Raw genomic sequence first — 17,758 nt, forward strand, 5'->3', positions numbered from 1 at the left:
AATTTAATAAATAAGAAAAATAAAAAATAAAAATATTTGATCAAATTGTAGCATAAAACTTAATCATTAATACATTATTGTATAATTTTATGTTTATATATCTTATATATATATATATATAAACGAGATACTAAAAAAAAAAAGAAATATACGACAATGACATTCAATTATCAATATATAGTCATCTTGGATGTATCATGAAAATCTATTGAAATTAAATTTATTAAATTATCCATCTTTATAAAAATTTGTGTAAATTTATGTTGTCAAATTTTAAAAGAAAGTATTTTTGATATTGTTATAAATATAAATTAATAGCTTCTTTCGAACATAACCTATATTTTTTCGGTGTTTAATTGAAATTAATTTGAAACGATGTTAAAAAAAATAACATTGAATTTTAAATCAAATATACGTTTTCTTAGTAATTTATCAGCAAAATGTAAAGAAAATATTGAAGATAAAATGCAAGCTTGGCAAATTCATTCATATGGTGGTTTGGAAGAATTAAAACTCTCAAATGTCAGAATTCCAGTAATTAATAGACCAACAGATATTCTTGTGAAAATTGAAGCTTCTAGTGTAAATCCTATAGATATATATATGACACGTATGCAATATTTTATATTAATTATTTATTTATTAAAGTTTATTAAGTTTCAATGATAAATATTTAATATTTATAATTGAATATTTTGTATTAGGAGGATATGGTGCAGTAATTTTAAATTTATTAAGAAAAGCAAAAAATCTTACTAGTAGACAATATGATGAATTAGAATTGCCATTAACTTTAGGTAGAGATTTTTCTGGTATAATAGTTTCAAAAGGACATGGAGTTGGAAATAAATTAAAATTAGGTGATGAAATATGGGGTGTAGTTCCTGTGGAACAACAAGGTTGTCATGCTAATTATGTAGTTGTAAATAGTTCGCATGTAAGTAATATTAATTGACTAAATGACCAAAAAAAAAAAAGAACAAAATGTATAAATCAAAAAGTTATTTATCTATAGGTTACTTTGAGACCTAGAAATTTGTCACATATTGAAGCAGCCAGTATATTATATACTGGTCTTACAGCATGGTCTGCATTGTGGATTACTGGTGCATTATATTGTAAAAGTATAATGCCTCTAAAAAAAAGTAACAAAGTTTTAGTATTAGGTGGTGCAGGAGGAGTAGGAACTATGGCAATACAACTTTTGAAGTCTTGGGATATGAATGTAAATCACTCATCATATCAATAAATTTATCATTTCTATACATATTAAAACATAAATTAAATTGATTCAGGTTGTTACTACATGTAGTAGCGATGCTGTCAATTTAGTACAAAAATTAGGAGCTGATACTGTGATTGATTACAAATTAGATGGCGCTGATTCAAAAATAATTAGTGAAGGACCGTATGTATTTTATTCCTTAAATTTTCATTGATTCATTCTATGTAAAATGATATAAATTTCTAATTTATTTCTAATTTAGTTATAATATAATTTTGGATTGCGCTAATCAAGGACCAGATATGATAAGATTAAAGGGTTATCCTCATTCTACTTATATAACTTTAAATTCTCCAATATTAAAAAATACAGATCAACATGGATTAATAGCAGGCACAGTAAAAAATATAGGTGAATTGTTGAAATATAATATGTCTATTGTTGAAAATAGAAGTACAGTGAAATGGGGTTTTTTTACACCTTCAACAGCAGGAATTAAAACACTTAAAGAATTGGTTGAAACTGAAAAGGTAATATTAATTTCCATATATCATTTTAATTTTAATTAATAATATATATACATATACATGTACATATATGATTTTTTATTTTATTTAGCTTATTCCTGTAGTTAAAAAAGTATATTCATTTCAAGATTTACCACTAGCATATGAAAGAGTAGCTCAAGGTCATTTACGAGGTAAATTAGTTATTGATATGACATAGTATTATATCAACAATTTTATATCACAATATTATATCAACAATTAATCCAAAAAAATTAACAATAAAATTATTTCATACAATAAATATGCATTTTATGTTATATTTTATTATACTATATTTTGTACTGACTCATTAATACAGAGAATATCATTTTCAAAACCAATTTTATTTCGAACATCATACCAACAATCATTAGCTATCTCGATCGCTTTTTCTGTACCATTCTTCAAAATTTCTTCTAAATACATTGGATCCTTAATTAATTTTGAATATTCTTTACGAATTGGAGTTAATTTTTCTATAATAAAATCTGCCAGCATCAATTTATATCTATAACACATAAACGATTAAATTAAAATAAAAAAATAATTTAAAATTGTACAACGAATGAAAAAGAAAAAAATTGAATTTTTTAATGTACATACTTTCCAGTATCTAATTCTTCTACTTCAGAACATATTTGATCCTTAGATTTTCCACTAAGCATTGAATGAATAATAACTAAATTTGAAACACCAGGTCTTGTTTCTGGTTCATAAGTTACTTTCGAAGTACAATCGGTAACAGCTTTTTTTATCTTTTCCAACAATATATCAGGTTCATCTAATAAATCTAATCTATTTCTTGAATCTTTCTCAGACTTTGACATTTTCTTTAAAGGATTGCGAAGAGATTTTATACGTTGACTTGCATTTTCTGCAATATATATATATATATACTATTAGAAAAAAATAATTCATATGTTTATCATTATATATTTTTTGTAGAAATAAAATTTTTACCATTAACTAAAGAATGAGGTACAGGAAAAGTATCTCCAAATTTTTTGTTAAATTTAATAGCTAATTCTTGTGCTAATTGAATATGTTGAACTTGATCTTGTCCAACTGGAACATGTGTTGCCCTATAATTAAATATAAATAGTTTCTTCGTAAAATTAGTTTTAATTAAGTAATATAAAAAATTAATATGATCAATTTTTATGAATAATTGAAACTAATTAATTCTAAGATAATATTAAGCATTATTAAGACACTTTAATTTGATTATTTTTGTGCATAAAATACTTACTTATATAGTAATATATCAGCAGCTTGTAAAACAGGATAAATATATAAACTCAAAGGGATGACTTTTAATGTCTGACTTTTTTCTTTATATTGAGGTAGGCGAGTTAATCGTGCTTGAGTTGAAAGACATCCCAAAATCCAACTTAATTGTGTATGCATGGGTACAGTAGATTGTTGGAATAATATACTCTTCTTTGGATCAATACCACATGCTAACAATGTTGCTGTCATTTTAAATATATTATCATTTAACACTTTTGGATCCTATTAAATTATATTCACTCTCAATTCATATTTTTTTTCTTTTTTATTTTTGAAAGAAAATTTTTAAATTTATACACATATATTATAAATATATAATAATATAATATATTATAAAATAATAATATAATATATTAATAATATAATATATTATTAATAATAATTCTTATAAAACAAGAATTAATGAAATATAACATTGTTTATATCACTATTAGTATATATTAAACACAAAATACATATTTAATAAATTCTTACATGTGATAAAGTAATAGCATGCATATCCACAATGCTCCAAATAACATTTTCTCCATTATTCTGGAATTGTATCCATTTTTGTATAGCACCAAGATAATTTCCCAAATGTAAATTTCCAGTTGGCTGAATTCCCGAAAATATTCTTTTTGGATAATATTTAGAAACCTGTAATTAATTGATATATTTAAATAAAAAATTAATACTTTTAATATTGTGAAACTTAACCTTTTGACTATATTTTTTTATGAGTATATATTTGGAATTAATTCTTTGAAAACTATGAATATTTTTTATTGTTTTAAACATTTTCAATAAATTAATACATTTAAATAGATTGTTATTTAAAATTAAATTCAAAATACGTGTTTTTAATTAATACTGAAAAACTTATCTAATATGAAGCTAAATGTATTCTATATTTTTTTATTTATATATATTAATTTACTTATTATTTATATTATTTTTTATTTCTATATATATATATATATATATATGTGTGTATGTGTGTAGTTATTAGTTTATGTACAAAATTATATATATAAATATTATATATTACAATTTGCGGGAATTTTAAAGAACATCTATATAAGTAAAGAACATCTATATAAAGTATTGTGTGTTTTTTTATATGAAACAAATCAAGTCTTTTATGTAATTATTATTATAGAATTTGAATATTGTTTATTTTTGCACAATTAAAAGAATTCATTATAATTATATTATAATAAATATATTATATTTTCACTTCATATTCATATAAATACAATATAAATATATAAATTCTGAATATTATACTATACTATAAAATTTTGTTATAATATTGAATATCATCATTTTCATCAATGATGTGAATGATTTATTTGAAATTTTCTGATATATTTTTCTTTAATTCTTTTTTTATTAGATGATACATCATTATATATTTTTATAGATACTTTCATATGTCTTCCTAGAACTAATAACATTTTTACCAGAAAATAATTTCCGTTTAGTAGCGCTGATTAAAGAAAACCACCAATGAGTTTGTCAAGCTTAGTAAAAAAATATGTTTTAAGAACTATACTTTATTCAATGAGAAAAAATGTCTAAAATAAATAAATCAAATATATAATGTTTTGAAATCACATAATATGTAAAATTTGAAATTTAAAATATTAATTAAATAATATATCAAGATTAGATTAAGATTAGATTATATCAATACATAAAACTATATTGATTCTCGCTTATAACATACTGATGATTGTTTTTCATGAAAATAGATTCACATTATATTATTTATTGTAAATTTTTATCTTAGAAATTATTTATTGAAATTTATTTTTTTTTTATTTTAATTTAAAGATAATTTAAAAATAATAATATTTTATCATATATAATTTACATTCTCAGATTTGTGAATCCAACTTTATTCATTTTAATTTTTACTCATAAAGTTTTATTTACATTCGATGACTCAACTAGTTGGATAAAGTATAATACTTGGAATATATTTTTTTGTTAGGATTGGCAAACTCGATGTGATACGCAATTTCTACTATTAGTGTCATCTAGTAGAAATTATTAGAGCTAATATCTTCTACCACAGAATTTTCTTAATTTATATATACCCTTCGAAAAGCAATTTGCATACTGATTGTTGCACAGCTGATCTCGTAATATCATCCAGAACGATATTTTTTTGTGTGTTTTTTTAATACTTATGAAAAATCGACTGTGAAAGAACATTGCAGATATTTAGAGGTTTGTTTCGTATTTGTTAATAATCATATCTTATTATTCTTTTAACATTGTGACACATTCAAGGAAAATGTATTAAGCAAGTAATTCAGTAATAGTGAATGGATGAAAAGTGTATCATCGAGATTTACAGAAGTAAAAACCGTGTGAATAATCTGTTTTGGTGTTTGAGTTTTATTTATTGGACTAGTCAACGGTTATGGTATATTTGTCGGGTACCTGGGGTATGGGAGAAACAAAATCGCAGTGCCATAATACAAATAATTCCTCCTTTCTGCAGGAGAATGATGAAGAAGTCGCATTATTACCACTCAAAAATCAGGTAATGATAATTTGTTTTATTTAATTATATAAATATATGTTTAAATAAAATATTGCCTAAATAATCTTAGTTACCATTTATTTTTTATCTTTCTATTTTTTAATAATAATATTTAGTAAGAAAGATTGTTTTTGTTTCTTTAATTTTATGAATCGAAAACTTAGCAATTATATATTTTTTTCTTTTTTGCTTTTATTTGTTTTTATTTAATACATCATACAATTTTATATTCATGTTTATTTATTATTTATTCATGTTTATTTGTGAATAGAATTATTTATTTGTTATTCTTATTAAATAAAATATAATAAATATATATAAAATAAAATATAATAAAAAAATATATTCAGAAAAATTATTAGAATTATAAAAGAATCAGAAAAAAAGAATAAGAGATAGTCAAAAAAGAATGAAATTATATATATAATATTATGATTCAGTAATGATTCATTAATAGAATTCTATGTATGCATTTTTTGAATATCATCAGAAATAAATAGAATTAAAAATAACAACTATAAATAAATTTTATTACAAATTGCATAAATATTTAATCAATGCACAAGACTTTTTATTTGTTATATCATATATTTAAAAATAAAACATTTTGTTTTGTAAAAAATATTATAACAAAATAATTTTATATGTTTTATAGGTTGGTGGACATACAAGATTACTTTTATTAAACCAAAATACTATTTGTAAACCATTAAACTGTAGAGAACTTGATTTTTATCAAAACATTCCACAAGATATTCAAGTTTTTGTTCCAAAATTTAAAGGTAAGATAATTTTATTATTTTTTATTTCTTTCTTTTTCATTTTTTTTATCTTCTAATATATTTTTTTATTGATATTTTTTTTTAATTAATTATATTGATATCGATTGAAAGGATTAAATAATCAAAATTTTTTTATCCAGGTGTTTTGCAAGCTTCCAATAGTGGTGAAGTTACATTAGATAAACGTTACAGTCCTAGTTTTAGAGAACATGATAATAGACAAGGACATAATTCAAGTAAAAGAAAAAGAGAAGATGTATTAAGGTATGAATATATTTGAATGTTTTTATATTAAAGTCACATTAAATTAATTAATGCATAAATATTTTATTTTATAAAGATTAAAAATAATAAATTTTAATTATTAATTTTTTTGTATTAGAATGAAAATTCATCATGATAACACATTAGCAGGAATATTAAAACCAGGAATGCATTTGGACAATGCATCAAACAAACAATGTATGTATGTAAACATTAAATAATATTTTTGTATAAGAAAGTTATACAAAATTAACATTTTTTATATAAGAAAAAAATAATATAAGAATTGTAATATATATGATTAATAATTTTTTCTATAATAATTGATAATTTTAATAATTGAAAAGAAATGATTGGTAATTTTTTTTTTTTTTTTTTGTTTTCTTGAACTAAAAGATTTCCTTTTATTGGAAAATATAACATCACAATATACTCATCCATGTATATTGGACCTGAAAATGGGAACCAGACAACATGGTGATGATGCATCTGTTGAAAAACGTAATAAACAAATTGCAAAATGTGCTGCTAGTACATCAGCTTCATTAGGTGTTAGATTGTGTGGAATGCAGGTTCGTGATATATAATATAATATTGAAATGATATATAATATTTTTATATTGAAGTCTGTATAATATTATAATATTAATAATGAAAGTAATAGTAGCAGTAACTTTATAAAATTTTATAGTAAGATATTACAAATGTGATACATAAGTGATATATATTATAGGTTTATCAAGCCAATACCAATCATTATGTGAAAAGGGATAAATATTGGGGTAGAGCGTTAAATGAAGAAGGTTTTAAAGCAGCATTGTATCGTTTTTTTCACAATGGCTTTTGTTTACGAACGTTAGTTATCGAAAAAGTGGTATCACGATTAGAACAATTACGACGTGCAATAGAGAGACAAAGCAGCTATCGATTTTATTCGTGGTAATTTTTCGTTGGAATATTTTCAAGAACACTATTATTTAGGAGTTAAAAAGAAAAGTACTCAATTGCTTTTAATATTCAAATTTTTTATTACGAATATTATATTAAAAATGTCAGAAATTCATATGCTCCGTATTAAATTTGTTTTAGTTCATTATTAGTCGTTTATGAAGGTTGTCAAATGGATTTTTCGGGGTTCGGTCATTCATCGTCTTTATTACAAATGGACGAAGATTCAACAAATTCTAGTTCTATTAGTGATGACGGTCCTCATACTTCGGATAGCTGTTACGATGGTGACATAAGTAACAGTTCCACAGATTATAATCTTTCAATCGAAGAAGAAATCGGTCAAACGAGTACTTTACACAGAGGATTTGGGAAGGCAACAACTCGAGAGGCCAAACGTATCGCCAGATTTTATCCTACAAGGTTTGTAATTGATATTTTTTTTTCAATCATTAGCGGGTAAACATTGTTGTTAACATTTTTAGATAAAAAAATATTGATTGTTTCGTTTCGATTCGTAAATATTTGTAAATATCATATATTTAATATCAATATTAAATTTATACATATTAATAGATTATAATAATAAAATAGATTTAAAAATAAATTGTATACATAATCTTCTTTAAAATTATATGGATTAATATGAACAAATAAATATGATATATTTCAATATTTTACAATGCAAAACGATTCGATACGGAAAGATCTGAATTAAATTCCTAACGTTGTGATTTCGTCAAAAATTTATAGCAAAATATAATTTCAGGTGTAAATCTTCGTTTACATTTTTTTACGTTTTATACATTATTTATGAAATAATTTATTTAGTTATATTTTTATTTATATTTATTATATTTTATACATATATATGTACATTATTTTGATGTATTACAACAATAGGAATCTAACAAATATTTCTTTTTCTTTTTCTTTTAAATATTATAATTAGATGATAATTGCACATATCAATATAAACAATTTAATACATTTAACCCTCCGATATATTTAAATAGAAATCGGAATGCACAATCTGGTGAAGTATGTATGTATAAGGTATATCATGCGTATATTTTTTAGTAATTCGTCCGAATCTACGTATTATATGTATGTGTACTATATTCTTTTTTCTTTTCTTTTTTTTTCTTTTTTTCTTTCTTTTTTGTGTATATGTTTTCTTTCTTTAAATAAATCATTTATCATAATTTTTATCTTCTACTAAAGTAATCGAACAAGATAAATTACATTTGATAAAATTTAAAATAATTGTATATATCGAGATGTTCATATATTAATATTCATTTTCAAATTGAAAATATAACATACTCCATCAGAAAATTGGAGGGTTAGTTATTACGACGATTTCAATATATATTCAAATTATTTATTTCAATTATATTTTGTTAAAAACCGGTTTAGAGAAAATATCGCATTTTCAGTCCCTTAGTGTATTGATACTCACAATAATTAAAAATTATTCTACGTAATATAGCATTATAAATATTTCTTAGAGTAGGTATATACATTTTACATTAGTTTTTATACATTGTACAATTTTTTTAATCAAATAAACAATGACTCTTTTACAAATAATCGCTATATTGTATATATTATAGATTCGAAAATTTATTACTTGTAATTTGAAACAAAAATTAATGGTTCTTTATTAATTTTTTATTAATAATTTATATATATATATTTTATTACATATTACTTATATATGTATATGTATGTATAACTTTAAATAAATAACTTAAAATTAAATATATGTATGTATGTATATATATAGAAAATATTGAACAAACATAAGAGAAATTTTCATTATATTTGCTCAGACTAAGAAGTATTTATTTACAATAATAATTATATAATTGATTTAACTGGTATAAACAATTTGCTCTATTTACATTTTTCTCTAGGAATCAAGGAAGGATAAAAATCATAACTTATTTTCCATCGAATCATTACACTAAAAAACTGATATTGCGATATTTTCGTAATTTAAGCATGTATATTTCTGTGTACCATCACTTTTTAGAAAACTGCTCTTTATTACGGCCGAACTATAATAAAGCGCGGCAATACCAGTCCCTAATCGAGCCCAGTTTCTTACTAGGGGAGGATCAAAGCTGAAAGTGGTGGATTTCAAAATCCTTTCGTAGGTATATTGTTGCTCAAGTGTAGAGTACAGCTCTACAAAAGTTATTAGGTGCAAATATTTCTGCACTAAAATGAAAAAAAAGTTAAAGGGACATTTACATTATATCATGCGTATGCGCATATATGTATGTGTATGTGTATATGTATCTGTATATGTCCTGCATATGTATATGTATATATGTATTTATGAAAAATATTTTATATTTTGTAAGATGTATATTATATGTATTGATAAAGGAATAGTTAGGGAAAGAAACATGAATAGAGCTGTTTCTTTGCAATTTAAATTTAATATATAACGATCACATATATTTTAAAAAATATATTTATAAAAAAAAGTATATAAACGCGAGATATTTCAAAATTATTTTGTTATTTTCATTATTTGATAAATGAAGGATACGAGTTATTAATTGAAATTGTGAATATAAAAAATTAATGTTTATATATACTTAATCGATTTTATTTTTATTTTTTTAAAGGAATATTATATTTTTTTTATTAGTTTATATAAATGTTGTATTTTCAGATCTTATATATGTATGTATACGCAACATATATAGATATACATGTATGCATACATCTGCAAATGTGCGTGCGTGTATGTATATCTATTTTTTATCACTCATTGAATGTATATTTTTTAATTTAATTAATAATTTAACTCGATTAATCTTATGCAATAAACGAAATTAGGCATACATGACGTTTAGTAAGTGGTGAATTTTGTTATATTGAAAATATATTTATACAAATTATTTGTTTATCTTTTTAAGTTTGATGTATATGCATATGTGTATATTAATATATATATATGTATATTAACATGTATACATTTTTATTTTATGACACAAATTAAAAAAGATAAATTGTTAATATATGTATAGAGTAATAAGTGAGTAAAAAAGTATAAGTAAAATAATAAAATTTAAAAAAAATAATAAATTATATAATATTTATTATTAATAAATTATAATATTATATAATATTACCATTTAATTAACCTTTTTATAAAATTTTCTTTGTAAAGCGAAAATCTATATGTTATAGGTTAAATATAAAAGACTGTAGGATAGCTATAAATATTTTTCACGAAAAGAGCGAATTATGTATTCACTTTAAAGGTTTTGTATATTTATCATAATATATAATATTAATAATTTATAGATGATTAATATTTAATAAAGAAAAATATTTGAAACGATGAAATATATTTAAAATAAATATTTGCATATTCATTAGGCTTATAATATTATTAAGATATTTGAATCGCATATATTAAAACAAAATTTTTGTTTGTATCATAAAATAAGAAAAAAAATTTTTTGAAGAGAATTTCGCCATTTACTTTGCATCCTGTATACGAGATATAAACATTCTCTTTTACTCGAAATATATGACCCACAGGGCCTGCATGCCCGCTATGGTCTGGGCAGTAAAAGGGTTAATAGATGGTAAGAGGTCATACATTGTACCATGTGAAATCTAATGACAGGGCTGTGTGAAAACTTCGTTGTATCTCATTGATTAAAATGGAAAACGTATTAAAAATTTAAGAGATCGAATCATGATTAAATGAAATCAATGAAATTTTAAATTAAATGATAAAATTCCAGATGTTATTCATAAAATTAAGATTTTATCTTATTTCAAGCATTTCTACCTTAAATATGTACCTAAGTATCTATATATAAGAAATGTATATGTATATAAGAAAATTTTATGATGTATCTAATAAGTTAATTTGCGTTTTAATTGTCATTATTTTTCAATACGATACATATTACGTACATATGCATGAAAAAAAATTGAAATAATAGTAAGTATATATGTAAACGTATATCTATAAGTAGTGGAAATTATACATAACGTTTGTTACATTAAATATATTAAATTCATTTAATTAAGGAACGTTAATAGAATTACTCTTTATTACATTTATTATATTAAATCTGGTAATTTTAGAACAGAAAGTCAATAAAAAAAATAAATATTTTTATGCATTTATTATATATCGCATGTTCTCTGCCGAGACATTTCGAACTTTTTGCGCGGCCCATAAATAAATCTTTTACATGTTAATATTCGATAATATCTGAAGAGAAGGAAATAAACCAAGCAATAATAGTTAATAATGCATTCTATGCGATGACCAACTGACAATCCCAGCAGTGAGGAGACAGTTTTCGTTGGATCTACGGACAGCTTGATCGACAGGATGCTCCAATCTCCCAGATACGAACAATGGATGGTTTATGGCACTTCGAGCGATGAATATTGTTTTGGACAAAGTTCGGATAATGATACGCAAGATGCTAATTCTGATATTGAAATTAGATCTGATCCTGGAATAAAGCGACAAAAACATGGACATGAATTATTTCATATTTACGAAAGAGAAAAGAGAATAGAGAAAGAACTCAAATGTGCCAATATGTCGAACAGATATTCGTAAGTAATTTTGCTATAAAAAAAAAAAGAAAAAAAAACTATTTGACACGTATCTGAAACTATTAAACCGATAATTAAAAAAGAAATAATATTTTAATTAAAAAAACAGGTACACATCTTATCCTTATCAAATGAAAAAAATGAAACAGAAATCTCAGGATGCATTGGTCGACGTAAGGATCATTGATTTTGCGCACACGACCTTTGTTCACGGTTCTAGCATGCCTTGTAACTCGGCTCACGCTCCTATGGTACATCAAGGTCCAGATTGTGGTTTTCTAACCGGTCTGGATAGTTTAAAGCGACTTCTACTTGAAATTTTAACTGAAGGTTAATTGCTAAGAATTTGTTATAAATTTCTCTGTATACATATAAAGAACGATACATAAAAAGGAAGAATCGACGAAGAATTTTTAATTTATATTAAAAACATTGATGACAAAACTCTGATTATCTTATTAAATGTGATTGATTTCTGTGAAACAAATCTGTACATATGTATTTTGAATGTATGATTTTACATAGCAAAATTTTACTAAATGTACCAGTGAGTATATGTGAGAAATTTATGAGTCTGTATTGAAATATGTGAATGTGAATTGCATATAAAAAGTATTATTTAATTCATATATTCATGAATATATATATCTACATATACATATATATATACATATATATATATATACATATATATGTATATATGTATATATATGTATATGTGTATGTATGTATATATATATATGTACATAGCTTGTACATTACGCGAGAACCGTTGTCGGTTATTATATGTACATATGATTCTTAATATAAAAATATTCGAAAGAAATATTTTTAAGAAACAATGTATTTATATATTTTTTCCCTTTTAGATTTATCAATTTAAATCATAGTATAATTCATAGATCATTCAATAATCTGTTAGACTTATACATATAAGAACATATAAATATTTTTTACAAAATACATAGGATGACAAATAATTTAAATGATTTGACCACATATGAAAAATATATGTAGCTAATTTATATACAATAATATATACGATACATTCTTCAATTTATTTGTTGAATTATTTTCATCAAATTAAAGTAATCTAAAGCAATTAACAATATGTAAGATGCAAATTTTTTTTCCACATGGATGCATGCGAGATTTTTTGATTTTTTAAAATATTTTTTAAATCGATCGATTATACATAGATTTAAGTGGCCTTTCTTCTTTTCCCCACTTAGTGCACGTATCGATCTTCTTGAAGGTAACGAAGTTGAATTACTCCTAGGAGACCATTGCCTGGTACTAAATCGTATCCAGTTATCGATGAAACGCGAAAGGAAAACGGTAATGCGCGTCACGCTCGTTTACGATTGTTAAATGAAATAAAGCTTCATAGTTATATGTGAAATTAATTGTTCTTATAGGATATTTACCAACTATTCGGATAAACACCTGCATTTATTTTGTGCACTCGAATTATCTCAATTTTTGAAAAACTTTCTTGAATAATTTTCAGGAATAATATTTTTTTTCTGTAAATGTAAAGAAATCGAAAAAAATCGAATTTATGTTTCCATTCCGTTTTTTTATTTTTTTTTTTTCTCTCTTGAAATAAATAAAATAAATAAATGATTAAGAAAGTAATTAATTATTAATAACGGTACACGAACCGTTACTTGATCTTAGTGCATAACGTTTTAAAAATTACAAAACGGACGATATGATATGAAATATTGAAAATATAAAATATTTTTAAATAATCAAAATTAAATAATCAAGTAACATTGCAAAAGAAAAAAAAAAAAGGATGTTGAATGAATCTCTGTCGAAGGATGAAGATGTGTGTAAAGAAAAGAGGAAGAGAATCGAAGTGGGGAGATGGTGGTTTTAATTTTAATGGAACATAATTGCTGTGTTAATGTATAACTATTGACTGTATACAACATGCAGTTTTATTCGACTACTTATGTATGTATGTATACCAAGCGCGGCACGCGTAACATTCGCTTCGATTCTTCTCAGTATGCGGTATATTACTAATACATGCATGTACAATAATGTGTATACTGTTTCTTATGACTAGACAAGTCATAAGCGTGACTGATCGTACTCTCGTTCGCGATCGAAGTCGAGAGCGAACGAATTTTAAACGAAACTTTACATTATAAAAAATTAAGAAAAAAAAAAATATATATATACATATATCCACGCTCGAGAAGTGTAAATATCGAAAGGGGAAGATGAAAATGATTGAAACATTGATCGTATCGATAATACAATAAAAATTATATTAAAACAAAAAAAAAAATAGATCGAAAGATGGTGTATGATCCGGTGTCTGAAGAACAGAAGAAACAATTTTTTAGACAGTGTTATGCCGCTCATTTACCTGGGTAAGATTTGATAGGTAGATAGACACGCGTACTTGCGAGAATATTACCGATGTTTAAATGGATATTCGATTACATGTTGTAATTTAATCGTTTTTTTTTTTTTTTTCATCTTGTTCGCGAACCGAGATAGGTTCAAATTTCTTGCTGTGCGGCAAACACTTGCATTGGTATTGAACAGTATTAATTGAATTTGCAACGTTGATTGTTAACGCTAAATATTTTCTAGTAGCACCGTTTATTTTTGATTGCGTAACGTAAGCGAATACAATACGTGCACACAATACACGGGCTAGCACGGGCTTTTAAGGTCTAGAGAGATTGATTTTTGAAGTACCATGTTGGAACGGTTTTTCAATTGTTGTTAATAATCAGATGCCTAGATAAGAGACTAAAGGAACGGATGTCGGGAAAAAAATCGAATGTGAGTTTAGTAGTTTTGTTTGGAATAATCGAATCGAATACACGGTAGGTAATCAAATAGTTTAACATGTAAAACCTTGAGCGCATCTTTTTTTATCATGTATATACGTATGATTAATAATTAATAATAAGTATATTATTACACTTTTATCCGTGTATCGATTTTAACGATAATTTCTATAATAAAATCATGATATTATATATTGGATAACAAAAAGAAAAAAGATCTTGTGAAATATTTCGATAATATTAATGTCATAAAAATTTGATGGTCAACTCAAACGAATAAATCGATATGCATAAATAATTCTCGTATTTGATCGATAGAATTAAATATTTAATGTGTAATGTGAAATATGACCAATAGATCTGCGCGCGAAACTATTTTTTAAACAAGTTGAGTCATATAGTCAAGTTATTGTTAACTATAGTAAACTTTGGTTTTGCATTTCTTCTTTCTGTCGCCTACTGCACTGTTTAACTTATCCATATAAGTTCCGATTAATTTGCATACTTTACATATCTATTGATCGATTCAAAGAAAAACTTTCATTCAGAAATTTAAAATGAATAAAAATTAATTCAATTTATATTCATATTATATATTATATTCATTATATATTCATATTTATTTTCATTATATATTCATTACATTCATAAATTGTTAAATGAAAGAAGTCATTAAAAAAACAATGTATCAGTAAGAAAAAAATAGTTGTTAAATTATTTGATCTAAAAATATTAATATATTTTAAAAAGAAGAGAATTAATTGAAAAATTTAATTAAAAATATCTAAACTATTTTGTTTATGTTTTTTGTAATGTTTGTTAGAATAAACAAAATTTTACTCTAATGTTTTCAATGGAACACATGCGCATGCGCGCTTAATGAATAAGCGCGAAAAGTTAAACTATTACGTTTAACTTATCCATACAGCCATCGGCTGTTATTTTTTTCACTGAATAATATTTTTATTCATTATTTGATCGATATCGTTTTTTCTATAATTCTATTACAATTATTTTATCTACAATTTCGGATCAATGGAAATCACGCGGTTGTTTCATTTAATTCTATTTTATTTTTTTCAGTTATACAGGACACTGTCCCACTCTTAGATTTCGAGTTGGAAAACGATTTGGAGCATGCACTCAAGAAATTATGAAGGTAAGAGTATGCAAATATTAACGATCCGATTTCGCATTGACAAAAGAAAACAAAAATCAAGAAAAAAATACAAAAAATAATGGTGGAAATTATTCACTTGTAAAATTAATCAAAACTTCCACGAGCATATTGCATCATACAGGAATTACTTGAAAAGAAAATTCTCAAGACAGGACCTTACAGACCCAATTGTGAAAAAGATATGCGCGAAAACACGACGATTCTTTGTGAAAAAGATACAAACACAGATTGGAAAAATGAAAGGCATCTCTTAAAACCTCCTCCTCCATATATCTTAGGATATACTGGTAAATAGATATAGATCTGATCTTTATTGAGTTAAAATTAATACTAAAATTAAGAAATCATATAATATATATATTGTACATACAATATATATATAATACATATTGAAAGTAAATTAATTAAAATATTTAATTATTTCATTGTAGGGTATATTCCTGGTTTTAATACTAGATATGGTCTATCTTTTATGCGAGCAGTGGAAGAAGGTACTAGAGAATGGCGTGAAAATCAAATTAAATTAAAAGCTCGTAGAGATCTTACACAAACTACAGAGAGAAACGCTATCTCTAGAAATCTTTTATTACAAACTCGAGCTGATATAAATGTTCTAACTGATCGCGATAATGATAAAAATCGACTAACTACGTTTCGTATGTATTATTTGTAGTTATATTATACGATTATGTTTTTGCAATTTTCAATGAATTTAATAAATAATAAAAAATTAAGCAAATAGCAAAGAATTTAATTAAACTTAATATTGTTTACAGATTATGAAATTTCTCCCGAAAGACCACCAATCGTAGGTTATACTGGCCATATTCCGGGTGTCAAAGGAGAAGTTGCGCTTTCGAAAAGATACGCACAAGCTGCCAAAAAAGGATTGGAATTAGTACGAAAGGAACGTGAACAAAGAGTTGGTAAATTAACGGATGCTAATAGTGTAGAAAAAGTTTTAAATGTGGCTCGTTTAAACTGACCTAACGAGATCGAATCTGATCTCCACTGAAATTTCTCGAATTTCAATTTTTCCTTAACAGAATAATATTTAATATGTCTCGAATTTCAATTTTTTCTTAATAGAATAATATTTAATATATGCATAAATTAACAATCTTTTTTAATAATAATCTCTACTTGACTAGAATTATTCCATTAGATATAATTTATGTTTCTAATTTCAATTTTTAATCAATTTCACGCTGCCGATAAGGGATAAATATCCAAATAAAATTATCAACAGCTTTTATCTTGGCTTCTTTTTTTCTTTTCTTTCTTATAGTAAAAAATAAATCATATATACTGTATCTTTCATAATATTCTTATTAACATTTTACATGAAATAAGTGACTTCTAATCTTTCCTTGGTAATTATAATATATTAATTATAATAATGTTTAATATCAAAACAAAGACAAATTGACATTTTTAGTAATATAAATAATTAATCGAGAAATTCTTGAAAATATTTCGAAATTGATAATATTTTTTAAGAATCAACTATGAAAATAAAAATAATGCTATTTCCATTTTCCAAAGAAGGAAATATTAT

The 17,758-nt window shown here is 23.9% G+C and overlaps 3 protein-coding genes across 7 annotated transcripts; 2 read left to right on the top strand and 1 right to left on the bottom strand.

Annotated features, from left to right (window-relative positions):
• The first annotated feature begins 157 nt into the window (after positions 1 to 157).
• LOC122713411 (reticulon-4-interacting protein 1, mitochondrial-like) lies at positions 158 to 2,035 on the top strand. Its single transcript, XM_043933842.1, has 6 exons — positions 158 to 610; positions 705 to 937; positions 1,016 to 1,225; positions 1,296 to 1,408; positions 1,488 to 1,755; positions 1,844 to 2,035. The coding sequence occupies exons 1-6, from the start codon at positions 376 to 378 to the stop codon at positions 1,949 to 1,951; spliced, it is 1,167 nt and encodes a 388-aa protein (XP_043789777.1). The 5' UTR covers positions 158 to 375; the 3' UTR covers positions 1,952 to 2,035.
• Positions 2,036 to 2,048: 13 nt separating this feature from the next.
• LOC122713412 (tryptophan--tRNA ligase, mitochondrial) lies at positions 2,049 to 4,611 on the bottom strand. 2 transcript variants are annotated; one of them, XM_043933844.1, is made up of 6 exons: positions 4,509 to 4,611; positions 3,538 to 3,702; positions 3,023 to 3,285; positions 2,734 to 2,855; positions 2,377 to 2,647; positions 2,049 to 2,281 (listed from the first exon to the last, which is right to left on the bottom strand). In XM_043933844.1, exons 2-6 carry the CDS (start codon positions 3,559 to 3,561, stop codon positions 2,059 to 2,061), a joined length of 903 nt encoding a protein of 300 aa, XP_043789779.1. In that variant the 5' UTR covers positions 3,562 to 3,702; positions 4,509 to 4,611; the 3' UTR covers positions 2,049 to 2,058. The 2 variants fall into 2 exon arrangements, with proteins under 2 accessions (XP_043789779.1, XP_043789778.1); XM_043933843.1 differs by lacking the exon at positions 4,509 to 4,611 and adding an exon at positions 3,763 to 3,944.
• A 427-nt stretch (positions 4,612 to 5,038) lies between these two features.
• On the top strand, positions 5,039 to 17,463 carry LOC122713331 (inositol hexakisphosphate kinase 2). Of its 4 annotated transcripts, XM_043933684.1 has the most exons (11): positions 5,039 to 5,599; positions 6,255 to 6,381; positions 6,522 to 6,645; positions 6,764 to 6,843; positions 7,042 to 7,217; positions 7,379 to 7,584; positions 7,735 to 8,016; positions 16,104 to 16,179; positions 16,322 to 16,487; positions 16,632 to 16,856; positions 16,977 to 17,463. In XM_043933684.1, exons 1-11 carry the CDS (start codon positions 5,477 to 5,479, stop codon positions 17,183 to 17,185), a joined length of 1,794 nt encoding a protein of 597 aa, XP_043789619.1. In that variant the 5' UTR covers positions 5,039 to 5,476; the 3' UTR covers positions 17,186 to 17,463. The 4 variants fall into 4 exon arrangements, with proteins under 4 accessions (XP_043789619.1, XP_043789618.1, XP_043789617.1 ...); XM_043933682.1 differs by lacking the exons at positions 16,104 to 16,179; positions 16,322 to 16,487; positions 16,632 to 16,856; positions 16,977 to 17,463 and adding exons at positions 11,923 to 12,204; positions 12,314 to 13,051 and having other exon boundaries at positions 5,064 to 5,280; positions 5,344 to 5,599; XM_043933683.1 differs by lacking the exons at positions 16,104 to 16,179; positions 16,322 to 16,487; positions 16,632 to 16,856; positions 16,977 to 17,463 and adding exons at positions 11,926 to 12,204; positions 12,314 to 13,051 and having other exon boundaries at positions 5,062 to 5,599.
• The last annotated feature ends 295 nt before the right edge of the window (positions 17,464 to 17,758 follow it).

The sequence above is a fragment of the Apis laboriosa genome, unplaced genomic scaffold (genome assembly GCF_014066325.1).
Source record: "Apis laboriosa isolate Shangri-la unplaced genomic scaffold, ASM1406632v1 scaffold23_cov150, whole genome shotgun sequence".
In the NCBI taxonomy this organism is placed as follows: domain Eukaryota; kingdom Metazoa; phylum Arthropoda; class Insecta; order Hymenoptera; family Apidae; genus Apis; species Apis laboriosa.

Excerpts from the sequence above, each read along its gene's own strand:
- LOC122713411 (XM_043933842.1), top strand. The coding sequence starts at position 376 with ATGTTAAAAAAAATAACATTGAATTTTAAATCAAATATACGTTTTCTT. Across the intron at positions 611-704 it reads TATAGATATATATATGACAC|GAGGATATGGTGCAGTAATT; the intron begins GTATGCAATATT and ends ATTTTGTATTAG. Across the intron at positions 1,409-1,487 it reads AAAATAATTAGTGAAGGACC|TTATAATATAATTTTGGATT; the intron begins GTATGTATTTTA and ends TTTCTAATTTAG.
- LOC122713331 (XM_043933684.1), top strand. The coding sequence starts at position 5,477 with ATGGTATATTTGTCGGGTACCTGGGGTATGGGAGAAACAAAATCGCAG. Across the intron at positions 6,646-6,763 it reads AAAAGAGAAGATGTATTAAG|AATGAAAATTCATCATGATA; the intron begins GTATGAATATAT and ends TTTTTGTATTAG. Across the intron at positions 16,857-16,976 it reads AAATCGACTAACTACGTTTC|ATTATGAAATTTCTCCCGAA; the intron begins GTATGTATTATT and ends TATTGTTTACAG.
- LOC122713412 (XM_043933843.1), bottom strand. The coding sequence starts at position 3,843 with ATGTTTAAAACAATAAAAAATATTCATAGTTTTCAAAGAATTAATTCC. Across the intron at positions 3,286-3,537 it reads ATGCTATTACTTTATCACAT|GATCCAAAAGTGTTAAATGA; the intron begins GTAAGAATTTAT and ends ATAATTTAATAG. Across the intron at positions 2,648-2,733 it reads ACCTCATTCTTTAGTTAATG|AAAATGCAAGTCAACGTATA; the intron begins GTAAAAATTTTA and ends TATATATTGCAG.